The sequence below is a fragment of the Lipophrys pholis genome (assembly GCF_963383615.2).
Source record: "Lipophrys pholis genome assembly, chromosome: 9".
In the NCBI taxonomy this organism is placed as follows: domain Eukaryota; kingdom Metazoa; phylum Chordata; class Actinopteri; order Blenniiformes; family Blenniidae; genus Lipophrys; species Lipophrys pholis.
The window spans coordinates 22,132,718-22,144,769 of record NC_137639.1 but is presented as its reverse complement, the minus strand read 5'-3'; the positions used below and the strand labels follow the sequence as shown (position 1 = coordinate 22,144,769).

At 43.0% G+C, this 12,052-nt stretch overlaps 1 protein-coding gene across 1 annotated transcript; it reads right to left on the bottom strand.

The window, feature by feature from the left end:
• Window positions 1-2,196: 2,196 nt before the first annotated feature.
• On the bottom strand, window positions 2,197-8,317 carry cacng6b (calcium channel, voltage-dependent, gamma subunit 6b; the record flags this gene model as incomplete). Its single annotated transcript, XM_080470641.1, has 4 exons — window positions 2,197-2,417; window positions 2,623-2,760; window positions 4,415-4,489; window positions 7,951-8,317. 4 exons carry the CDS (start codon window positions 8,315-8,317, stop codon window positions 2,197-2,199), a joined length of 801 nt encoding a protein of 266 aa, XP_080326767.1.
• Between the last annotated feature and the right edge of the window lie 3,735 nt (window positions 8,318-12,052).

Below are 12,052 nucleotides of genomic sequence, written 5' to 3'. Positions count from 1 at the left end.
GCCTAATTATAGAGTGGTGGGTCTGGGGGATGGGGATGTTTGGCAGAGAGGTTAGGAGTCACACTGCGAAGGGGTGAAAATGGGTGAATGTCGAATTGGAGGGCAGACAGGGTGCCATGCCAGCAAAACAGAGGGAGGCCGTTGTTTTATGTCAAATCACTTTAATAATGAGCAAAACTGGTGACACGTACTGTACATATGTGAGCAAAGCAGAGCACAGTGTACACTCCTAAAAATAGCAATTTTGTCCGGATGGATGGTGTGGACATCCTATGACAAAAACAAAGTGTAACTGCGGCAAACAAGCTGCAAATAAAGTGACTGAGACGACACGACGTACATAGGCCATTCAGAAAACACACACTTAATTTATGTACAGAAATGAGCTTATAAAGTGAGTCCATACAATTCTCTGATATACAAAATGTATCAGTGTATGATCTGATACACTGAAGCAGCAGACACTGATGCCTCGCTGGGAAGCAGCATTCCCAACACTGGGAGAAAAAAAAAACAGGTAAGGAACACATAAGGACAACTAAAGATTCTGGTTCATCAAATATCAAATGTATTAAAGCTTCAGAATTAAATGCTAATGTACTCAATAACCATTTTCACATGAAAACAGATAGAGGAACCTTTTTTTAATGAGAGCATAAATTCAAATCTAATATTTGCAGATGCAATCTGGTCATTCTATTTCTGCCCTAACTAAAAAATGATCAACAAATATCATGTTGATACAGAAATTCTAAAATTGGAAGCATCGTTTTGACCAAGAAACTAGATATTGAGTTTTCTAGATGGTAACTATGCATCGCATTCTCTTGAGAAGAGCAATATCTTTCATTTTATCTCAGATCACAAGAATGGCTTCAAGTAATCAATTTTTTTGACAGGAGCTAACGAGAAAGGATTTTTTTTAACTTTTAACATTTAAAATGCTCATAATAAATTGGGACAAACAAACATCTTACTTTAATGGAGCAGACAGATTTAGCCTTCAAAATAAAGACTAACTACAGACTTAAATCAGAACTTTGATCATTTAGACAGACCGACCGGAGACTTCCTAAAGTCATCCACAAATAAACAATGATTATCTCATTCATTGTTGAATAAAAAATAGTGATTGGATTTGTTGTAATTTAAAACTTGGTTAACAGTACTGTACACTCTTTGACAGCAACATTTTGAGGGTGAGATGACCAGCAGTTATTTTAGTTAAACTGTTCATCATTTTCATTGTTACAGATCTGTTTTTCACAATGTTATATGAATTTGACCACAGTTTCTCCTGATCTTAACCACATGTGTATTATTGTAAACAAAAATATATATTTTTTTAAAAACAAAGCAAGGTCAGCTAACCTGGCAATGATGCAGTTTTAATCTATTCACAACAATTCCTCAAAGATTTGGGTTATTTTCTATGAATTTAATCAAGCTGTTCATCAGTGCCAAAACTAATTGTTAACTAATGTTGGTTCACGTTAACTTATGCAGTATTCTTTTTTGTAGATCTGAGAAGACAACTATGGTCCATTAAATAGGATGTGAAAACAACATATTGTATCATTTAATGATGTGTTTTGGAATTTGTTTATTCATTTGGAAGAGATGAGCATCCTGATCAAACAGACTCCAAAAGTGTTCAAGCGGTAACATTTTGTCTCTATTGGTATATAAGTTGAATCGCCAGATTTTTGTGTGGCTGCACAGTTATAGGCACACTAAAAAGCTATAAAGCTAAAAATAAAAATAAGAATAAAAGTCCAGCAGTTGCCCTGCCACTCATTCTATGTAGTACTAAAAAAAATGACTTACTTATTTATTTACCTACTTATTTATATTATTAAATCTACCTGAATGTTTTACTGTGTGTGTGTGTGTGTGTGTGTGTGTGTGTGTGTGTGTGTGTGTGTGTGTGTGTGTGTGTGTGTGTGTGTGTGTGTGTGTATGTGTGTGTGTGTGTGTGTGTGTGTGTGTGTGTGTGTGTGTGTGTGTGTGTGTGTGTGTGTGTGTGTGTGTGTGTGTGTGTGTGTGTGTGTGTGTGTGTGTGTGTGTGTAAATGTACTAATCTAATTAAGACCTTGCATGACTTTCCCGGCAGATTAAATGCCAAGTCCAACTTCAACGTCACAGAAAGTGACTTTTTCTTGAAGAATATAATGTGCACATTTCAGCATTTAAGGGCTAGGTGGCGCTATTCTTGTGAGGCCAACATTTTTGCCAGGGGCTGACGGGCAGAGAGAGGATGATGAAGAGGAAACCTCCAAAAATGAGAATAGCTCCGGCCGATCCCACGCAAGCGACTGACCAGGACAGCTCGTGGTGTAGCGGTATGGAGTGGTCGCTGGACAGCAAGGCCAGCACAGACTGGTGAAATATCAGTACCGAGAGGAGGGCCAGCACACCTGCACACACAGAGAGAAAGATAGGAGGAGATTAGAGGCTGCTCGGAGTTGAGACCTTGCTCTTAGGAACGTCTGAGCCAACTTCATTTAAATGTATTTAAATTAGAAACATGGAGACACTCCACGCGCCACTCTCAAACGCCCGACAGCAATTACAGTTTAATATACTTAGATTACAGGAAAGGACAAGGAAGTCAGGTCCCACCTGATAGGATGAAGCAGAAGGAGGCTGGCTTGAGGAAGAACGGCACTCCTTTACTGAGAGACATAGCGATACAAATGGAGCCCATCGCCATCATGGTCAAACTCAGAAGGGCTAACACCGCTGATGCGAGATTCAGACCTGTGGAGGAGAGCAGAGAGAAATCAGAGAAAGTTGCTGCAGTTTAAACTGATATCCACATGCTGTGAGTTAAATGATGGCCCAGGTAAGTGTGAGCCAGTTGTTTGCGGCACGTCACAAAGTTTAGATCTGCCGGGAATCTACTTGGTTCTACCTGTTTAGTGTTGAAGTACAAGCGTGATAACGACTGCGCCACTTCTCGCACTGGCTCCAGTTGAAAGGAGATTGTATTGGCAGTCCAAGCCTGAACAGGTGCGATCTAAAAATCTCACCAAGACACTGGTGCCAGCCGTGTGTTATTAGATACCCCCAATACCTTGCTATTAATTGATTAATTAAAACCAACAGCTAATACAAACACTCTAGTTGATGGGATGGAGAATAGAACCAAAAACGGAGGTGAGAAAAAGAACAAAAGAAGTCAAAAAAAAAAAAAGATAAGGCTTTGACACCATGTTTATGTCCAGCTTTGCAGTTTTAGTGGCTTTGTAGATTTGTTTGTCTATTAGCATCTTTGACTGAACCAGAGGATAAATCCACTGATTTTAGAGGAAACTGATTTTTCATTCAATAGCATAATATAATCAAACTGTATATTTCGCTATTTTATTGTCTGTCATCAACACGTTAACATTGTATGTTCAATTTGAAATGTTTTAATTTAATTTGTTGGATGGATGGATGGATGGATGGATGGATGGATGGATGGATGGATGGAGATTTGTTTATATCAGTCCTTCATGTTTGTGTTTCTCTCTTTTTCGACTCCACTGTCAAGATGCCGGAATTTTCCATTTTCTCAAGGAAATGAAAAGGGATTAGTCAAGTTCTTTCTGATCCAAAACAATCTCATCTAATCTTTTGTGAGCACGTGCTAATATTGTAATTTAGAGTAGAGCTTTCTAGAGGAGGGATCTATACATGTCAACCAAAACCACAACAAGACTGCTTCTGTATCTTGGTTGGATGTGTCGGCTGTGTTTGGCTTCATGACAACCAAAGATCAGAGTGGGTTCAAAGTCTGTACAGTCGCTCTTAGAAACATTTGAGGGGCTTCGTCAAAAAAGAATCTGTAGATTCAGAGTACACAGATGTAGAGAGACTACAGACTTTTGAACCGCTTTGACTTATTTGTGCATTTTTCTGTTGTCTGTGACAGCTGCCGATTTGAGTTGACTCTATAATTCTTTTTTTTTTTTTTTGTCAAATCAAATGTAGATTTAAAAGGAAGCTGCCTCCCTCTTAAGTAAATCTCACGTGCCAAATGTTTCTTGAATGAATCAACGTGGAAGAATTTAAAACAGTATTCCAAGATTTGACCCTTGAATAAACATCACTTTTCATTACCACTGTGATGTATTTATCAATTCTCCACTGGCTCTTGTTTAAGCAGCACTGAATCCAGGAGCTTCCTGGGCAGCTCAGCATAAACATTAATCAGCCTGATAGCTCATAGCTTGCTTTGGAAAATGGGTGGCAGTGGAAGTTAATGGACTAAAACATGCAAAAAAAAAAACACTGGTGCACTTATGTGAGCACTATAGTGAGCATCTTTATTGATAGTAGATGTGTGCGTGTGCGTGTGCGTATGCGTGTGCGTGTGTGTGTGTGCGCGCGCACAGTGGAAAAGCGTGGGGGATGTGTAGAGTCTCACTCTTGTTAGTCGACTTCTTGAATATGACCGCGTTCTCCCCAGAGGTAAAAAATCTGAAGTAGGTGCAGTTGGATTCTATGAGTGTGAAAGAAAGATCAAACAAAGACATGTTATACAAATGCAACATCAAACAACATTTTCCCACATTTTCAACTTATAAAGAAAAGTGTCATTTTACTTATGGTCATATGCTTTTTGACCACATATTTCAGTCCCGACAATGTCACTAATACTGAATACTAATCCTGAACAGCACACACATGCGGATACGTACACTCCTATGGATGACTACTGGTCTTTTCTGATGTGCCTACTATGCATCCATGCACTCTGTCCTTCCAGGCATCATTCCTATTTATATCCAAGTGTCGAGCATTGGCTAGAATACCCAGAGACACACACCTCTCCACACAGACACACACAACACGGACTTGCATGCACACATATGTACATGTACACACACACTTCTCAGCACTGCACATATGGTGCCGCCAGAGAGGGTGAGAGACAGCAAAACACCAACGGTGGACAGAGGGGGGAGAGTGAGGTAGACGGAGGGAAGGGGCAGATGGGGGATAGCAGGGAGGCAGTGTTACAGGAGAAAGGGACGCTGATGCATGGGGTGAGACCAAGAAAAAGGTGATTGTGGACTCAAAGGATGAGAGAACAGGGAAAAAGAGGAGTGGGCTGTGGGCAGATGGAGGGGTGGGGAGAAGAAGGCAATGGGAGAGGGGAGCCACAGATGGAGAAGGAGGTGAGGGGGAGCAGGACATGTCAGAAGGGGGAAGAAACACTGAGGGGCTAGTTAATACTGCATTAGATATACACTCTCCCTCAGTCCCTGTCTGTCCCTCTTCGGCGTTTCCCCCTCTCTATATTTAGACAAAAACTGTGAAGTAGTCAGATTCCACTTGGCTTCACCAGCGCATAGTGACGACTTTCACTCACTGAAAACTGTGGGGTCCAAGATGACCACATGCATGTGCACATACAAAGACACCTGCTTCTCCATACACACACACAAACACACACACATGTTGTTTGTTCTTCAGCTCATTTGCAAACATTCTTTCAATGACGCAGACCCGGCCGTTTATCAGCTCTCTGATTTTCTAACATATTTTGCTATCACAGTCAACTGCTTTTCCTCTCGCTCCCCCTGCTGAGACTATAATTATTGAGCCGTCATGTTCCTCTCCAGCAGGCAGCGAAGATGGATAGCTGGTCTTGAGATGACAGACACGGCATCAGTGGGCCTCACTTTGCTCGGGCCGGGAGCCAGAGGCATGTAAACAGGGAGGCAAAATGGAGACGCAGCGATGGTGAAAAACAGTTGTTTTCCTACAAACATGATGAGCCCACGGCCATCTGCGACAGGCGGCGTGGGCCAACAGTGTGAGGACGTGTGAGGAAGATTGTCAGAACCATAGTGGCTTCTCTCACACACCAACAGACCATCTTGGAACCGTAACTGAGAGATCGACGCAGTCAGAGATGCAGAACAGATTGACAGGAGAGATAAATTAGTCCTTGAAAACTCGATGGAAAAACAACATCGTAACAAGTCATTCACAGTGTTGTACGTGAGTACTATACGGGGGTGCCCTGTATATCTCTACAGCATGAGGAGCTCTGCTGTGTCTCAGCAGATTTCCAGAGACAGGCGGTGATTCAAAGAGCAGCTCCTTCTCAAAGCATGCCTTGCCTATCTCTGTCGTCCAATACCTGCCTCCCTACTTCTTTGAAATCCTTTTCCAGACAGAAATGGGTCATTGTGCAGATAATCGACGCACTCTGGAAAACCTAACCACAGTCAAATTGAATAACGTGCTTTTAGTGAGGAGCTGTCACAATTTAAAACATGCATGTCCATCAAGACAGCAAACCTATGATCTGCCCCCACCTTACAGCACTATGCCGAGCAGCAGATGACTGGATATCCACTCAACAGATATCCTTCATATAAATGATGTTTATTGGAATGACCACAGTATGAAGGACAAAAGTATGCCATTTCCGTGTTGCTACAAAAAGATGTGAAGTGAAAAAAAGCTTCACTGTAGTGGTGCACTGAATTCCACTGGATCTGTTTCCAAGCATCGTGTTTCTTTAATGATTCAATTTGCACATTATCTGTAGGATGACCTAGATACATATATATGCAGGCAGCGTCACATGCACAACTATCCTTTCTTTAATTCTCTGCAAATTTACAGCGGATCTGCACATAAACACAAAGAGAAAATATTTTATATGCACATCAACATTTATAAATGTAATGCTGAGAAATCAAAAGATTGGGTGAGAAGTTTCATTTCTATTAAATTGAATTGTTGACAGAGCTTTCCTCAGTCTCATATAGATTTATCTGTAAAGACCTACAGATGTAAGAATATTCCCAGAGGGCATACATCATATTAGTTATGCCTGCTCCCTCTGTTTTCACATCAGTGGTGATGGAACAAGAATATTTATGGCGATTTAGCGTACATATTTCCCTCAGATGTCGATGACTTGCAACCAGTGGTGGGAATAATACCTTATAAAGTAGCATCTTACGTAAAACACCACTGCTTTTTGCAGAAACATATTTGATTACTGGAATTAAACTATTATGACAGTTACAATTACTGTCATTCCTGTTTTGTTTTGGTTGCAAACAGTTGCAGAGCTGCTGTCTCTCTCTGTCCTGCTCCCTGTGATATCTGTTAGCTTCAGCGCTAACCAAAGTTAGCCTGCCTGCTGACTATTGAGGATGTATTCAGACACACAGCTTGTCTTCATAAATGCTGCCTGCATGTTGGTAGCTTATCTCAGCTGTTTTCTTGCTACTTTTGTCCCATTCATTCGTCCATCAATTTCTTTCTTCAGGGAACAGGTGTTCTGCGTCACTGATGAAAGTGGTATCCCCCTTGCTGGAGTCAATCAGTGGAGCCATTGCAGTGGAAAATACCTGACTGAATAACTGAAGACAGAAGAAAATGATATGCGTTCACTGCTGTTTCACTTACAACCTACTCATGTTCTTAATGAGAGAATTAGTCAGTAGAGAGACCCAGAAGAAGAAGAAGAAGACAAAGCTGTCACAGCAAGTCATCACAACTTAGACTGCAGAGATTATTAGTTTTTACACCATATGCTCTTCCTGTTGCAATCAGGTATCAAACAAAGTGGAAAACCTTAACAACATTAAATAGCTATTATTCAGTAACTCCCCCAACAATGCTGGCCCACTGTGTTTAATCTAGACTAACACACACACTGCAACATAAAGTTGCTGAGAATGTTTGCATTTAAAAGCAGTTGAGTTTTCAGCCGAGACAAAAACAGAGAAGAGACAAGGAAACAAACTTTACTGCTTTTCCCTCCAGAACCGTCACTCCTCAGACTGACAGACAGGTGTGTACAAATCACTCACACAAGCACACACACACACACACACACACACACACACACACACACACACACACACACACACACACACACACACACACACACACACACACACACACACACACAGAGGCCAGAAGTCTCACCTCCAGGTAGTTCAGCTGGGCCACAGCTTGTCCTCTCGGGGTCTATGTCAGCCACCCATAGGGTGCGGATGCAGCCCTTCCACAGGCCATAATGAGCCATCTGGCAGGTCTGATTGCCACTGAAATGCTTTGGTTGGGCCAACTCCACCCAAAACTCTGTCCCCATGCCCAACACCGTCAGGGTAACGCCAACAATCGCCACAAAGAATGCCAGTTTGATCTTGCCCTCCTGGCTGTCACTCATCCTGGGGGTCCGTCTCTGCCCCGCTCTCACACCTTTGATTCCACCCAAAACCCCACCTTGTCCGGCCCCCGCCACCCCCATGCGACCCTCCTCATCCTGCTGTACTAAGAAGTTGGACCACATGCTTGTCACATATGGCCAGGAACAAGGAAGAGCAGGGAAGGGAGGGGACGCTTGGGAAGGTTACAGAGGCAAATATTAGTTTGAAAGATGTCTCAATTTATTAAGGCAAAAATGGTGCAAACTTTGAGGTCAAGATGTGTGGAAGTCTTAAGAACACAATATTAAAACGGGGTGAAACAGCAATCAGCTATCCTGTGATGGATGGTAAACTGAGCAATGGCAGCCAGAAGATCAAGTAAGAATAAATGGGTGAGACAATGAAATTAGACCAAAAAAATAATAATAATATAAAAAGGGGTACTGTGAAGCAGGGGGCAGATGAAGTAAGGTAATGAAATAATTGAGAAGAGAGGGAGGCATGGACCAGGAGAGCCGATGTCTGTTTTCCGTCCTCTGAAATAGAGAGATGAAACAGAAAGATGAAAGAGCAGTCAGCATATGCTTCACTAGAGCAAAATCCTTTCATCACCAGCATAATATTTAATTTCCAACAGCTTTATCAGCATCTACAGTATTCCCTCCCCTAAAAGCTGTGACATGCTCACAGCCAACAATAGATAAGCCATATGGCATTTCCCTGAAAGGCAGATTTTGCTTTAGATGAAGAAACAATTGAGTTGGATGAGCCAGAGGAGCGGGCATGTGCAGGGTCAAGGTGAGAGATAACACCACAGCGCCAGAGCCGACCACCCATCTCCTTTTATACCAGAGGACTTGAAAGCAGGCCGTCTCGCTGCGCAGGTACACAATCTGTAGCTGAGACACAGATCCCCTTTGATCTGAGGGGATAATGGGTTGCCACAAATACCTCACATTACGTGTACCAGCAAACACTGGGACTCAGCAGCCATGACTGTGCACATGCATGTCTGTGTGTGGAATGTCTCCACTGTCGTCCAGTCCAGGCTTATAAAATCGTTTCAGTTATTCCAAACTGTGAGTGGAGGGGCCTTCGGAGCACTTTAAGCTGCGTGAGTGACGGGGCACGCCGGTGTCGCCGCTCTGCAGAGTGCATGAGAGGTGATAATTCAAGCTTGAACCCTGTGACAGAGTTGGGGGCTGCGGTAATTAACTCTGCTGCGCAGTCCAACAGGTCACACTGAGAGTAGGTAAGAGGCCCCGCCGGTTAGGGAGGCAGCAACAGAGGGCCACACACAGTTGGTGGATTGCTTAATTCAGAGCTTTGCTCCGACAGCATCAGAGGTTTTATATAGACAGCAAAAATGAACCTTCACAGTGTGAGTCTTTTATGTACAGTACAGCATATAACAGTGAATAAAAGCACTCAGACTGTGCACAGAAGTGTGGAAACATCCACTTGTTTAATATATTTAATAAACAACTTGATTACGGACAATACACGTCGTGATATATCATTAATTTGACTGCTGATTGGTGGTAAGGGTAACTTATGAGTGAACAGTATAATTTCCACAATATAATTAAAATCTTTTTTTTTTTTTTTGAGTTTTCTTATATACACTGAGGAAAAACATTTGGGGGGGTCAATTCTTATTTTAATATGCTTTGGAAATATTTCCCAATTTGCAGCCTTAAAACATAGGGACGGCATAAGTAAAGACATTGCCTGGTATAAAAATTCATGAAACAACAGATGTAGTTGTTGTTACACTGTGTCAAAAGAAAACTTAATTTGTGTGAAGCATGACAGTAAATAACTCACTGGTCTCACTGAGATTTGCTGAAGATTGAGTAATACAACTGAAATCGTCAAGCCGGCAGAAGATCAACCTTGGAGGAGATTACTTTGACATCTATTCTTGTTGGAATTGAAAACTTGCTAATAAAAAAATACTTTAAGTGACAGAACAGTATCATGATGAGACCATGTTTTCATAAGGCGCTGACACAAAGTAAAAGCCCACTTCTAACAATTCATCACTGAGCACTGTTTGATAGGAATCCTTGTATAGTGCCAACAACAAATATATGGACATGATTAATGAACTAGTATTCCTGAATAGTAGCCGTGCATTAGAATAACTATCCTGCATTTGCTGGTATGAAAAATATCAAGAGTGCAGCCGCTGACAGCCAAGTTAGTCATAGAATTACAAACCTCGATCACATTACATTCATATTAACCACAGTAGGGTGGTGGGGGTCAGAGAAGACTTGAAGCATGGGCAGCACAAACAAGTTCTCACTTGGTGATAAAGATTACTCAAAGTAGTTTTATGTACATTGAAGCTGAGGTGCACGAGCCACAACGTAGCTGAGCAGAGGTTACCGCTTGTGCACACGACTGCTTTTTTTTATCTAGTGCAATCTAGGACTCCTTCCAACTCTGAAACCAGTGACAGTCTCCACCACCAAATGTTTGACATGCGGGCGTAAGAAAGCAACAGCTGACTAATGGACGTCAGTGAAAAGAGAAATAAGTCTGACCTGTTTGGTGTGTGTTGTTCAGTTCAGGAGCAAGAGACGCATGAAACGTAATAGAGGGGGGAGAGTGGTGATGGGAGAGTGAGAGCGAGGGAGAGAGGGGAGAGGTCTGGAGGGAGGTACATAAGAGTTATGGAAAGTGAGTGTAAAGGGGAGGGTCTGGGATTGGGGGAGGCGGATGTTGTCTGATTGGTTAACACTGTTGATAATTAAAATATATGGGTGTGTGTGTGTGTGTGTGTGTGTGTGTGTGTTGCATTTGTTTGACCTGTGTCTGTAACCAATGTGTTGAGTCCCAACAGCACCCGAACTGTCCATACTGCTGCACACGCTTTCAATCCCAACGAGGACGAGAGCTGCAGGGTGGTCTGCTCACATGATGACAGTCCTGCCAACATGATTAAAAACATGTCTGTATCTGTGACAGTCTGCTCTGTGTGTGTGTGTGTGTGTGTGTGTGTGTGTGTGTGTGTGTGTGTGTGTGTGTGTGTGTGTGTGTGTGTGTGTGTGTATGTGTGTGTGTGTGTGTGTGTGTGTGTGTGTGTGTGTGTGTGTGTGTGTGTGTGTGTGTGTGTGTGTGTGTGTGTGTGTGTGTGTGTGTGTGTGTGTGTGTGTGTGTGTGTGTGTGTGCGTGCGTGTGTGAGTGTGTTTGAGTCTATTTTAGACAGCCACCTGTTAATGACATTAAGTAAGGGTGAAGGAGGAGCCTGTGTATATATGAGAGAGGGGCCAGTGGAGCATTTTGCAGCAACACAATACACTGTGAGGAAAGTGAAAATCTGACATAGAGACAGCCAGTGTGTGCGTGTGCGTGTGCGTGTGCGTGTGCGTGTGCGTGTGCGTGTGCGTGTGCGTGTGCGTGTGCGTGTGCGTGTGCGTGCGTGTGCGTGCGTGTGCGTGTGCGTGCGTGCGTGTGTGTGTGTGAGATAGACAAAGATGAAGAGATGTAACTAAGAGGGAATGCTAATGTCTGGAGTGAAAGCAGAAATGGACACTACACTGGCTGAAATGAAGTGACTCGGGGAGGAAAATGGAAATGCGAAGCCCCATTTCATTCCTCACTGAACAGGAGTCCAGGGAGAGTCCACAGACTCAGCCTGGTCTTATGGAAAGCTTTCCTCCTGGCCCGGCCCAGCTCGGCTGTTCCACAGTTTAGGTTACATACGTGGCACAGCAGGCGCGAGGCCAACCCCAGCGGCCTGCTGCAGTCAGGGAAGGTGGGTTGGTGGTGGTGGGGGGAGGAGGGTGGGAGGTGTGTGGTGGGGTATAGCAGCCGAGAGGCGATGCAAAGCGAGAGTGAGTGGGGGAGAGAAACACAGAACAATCGGG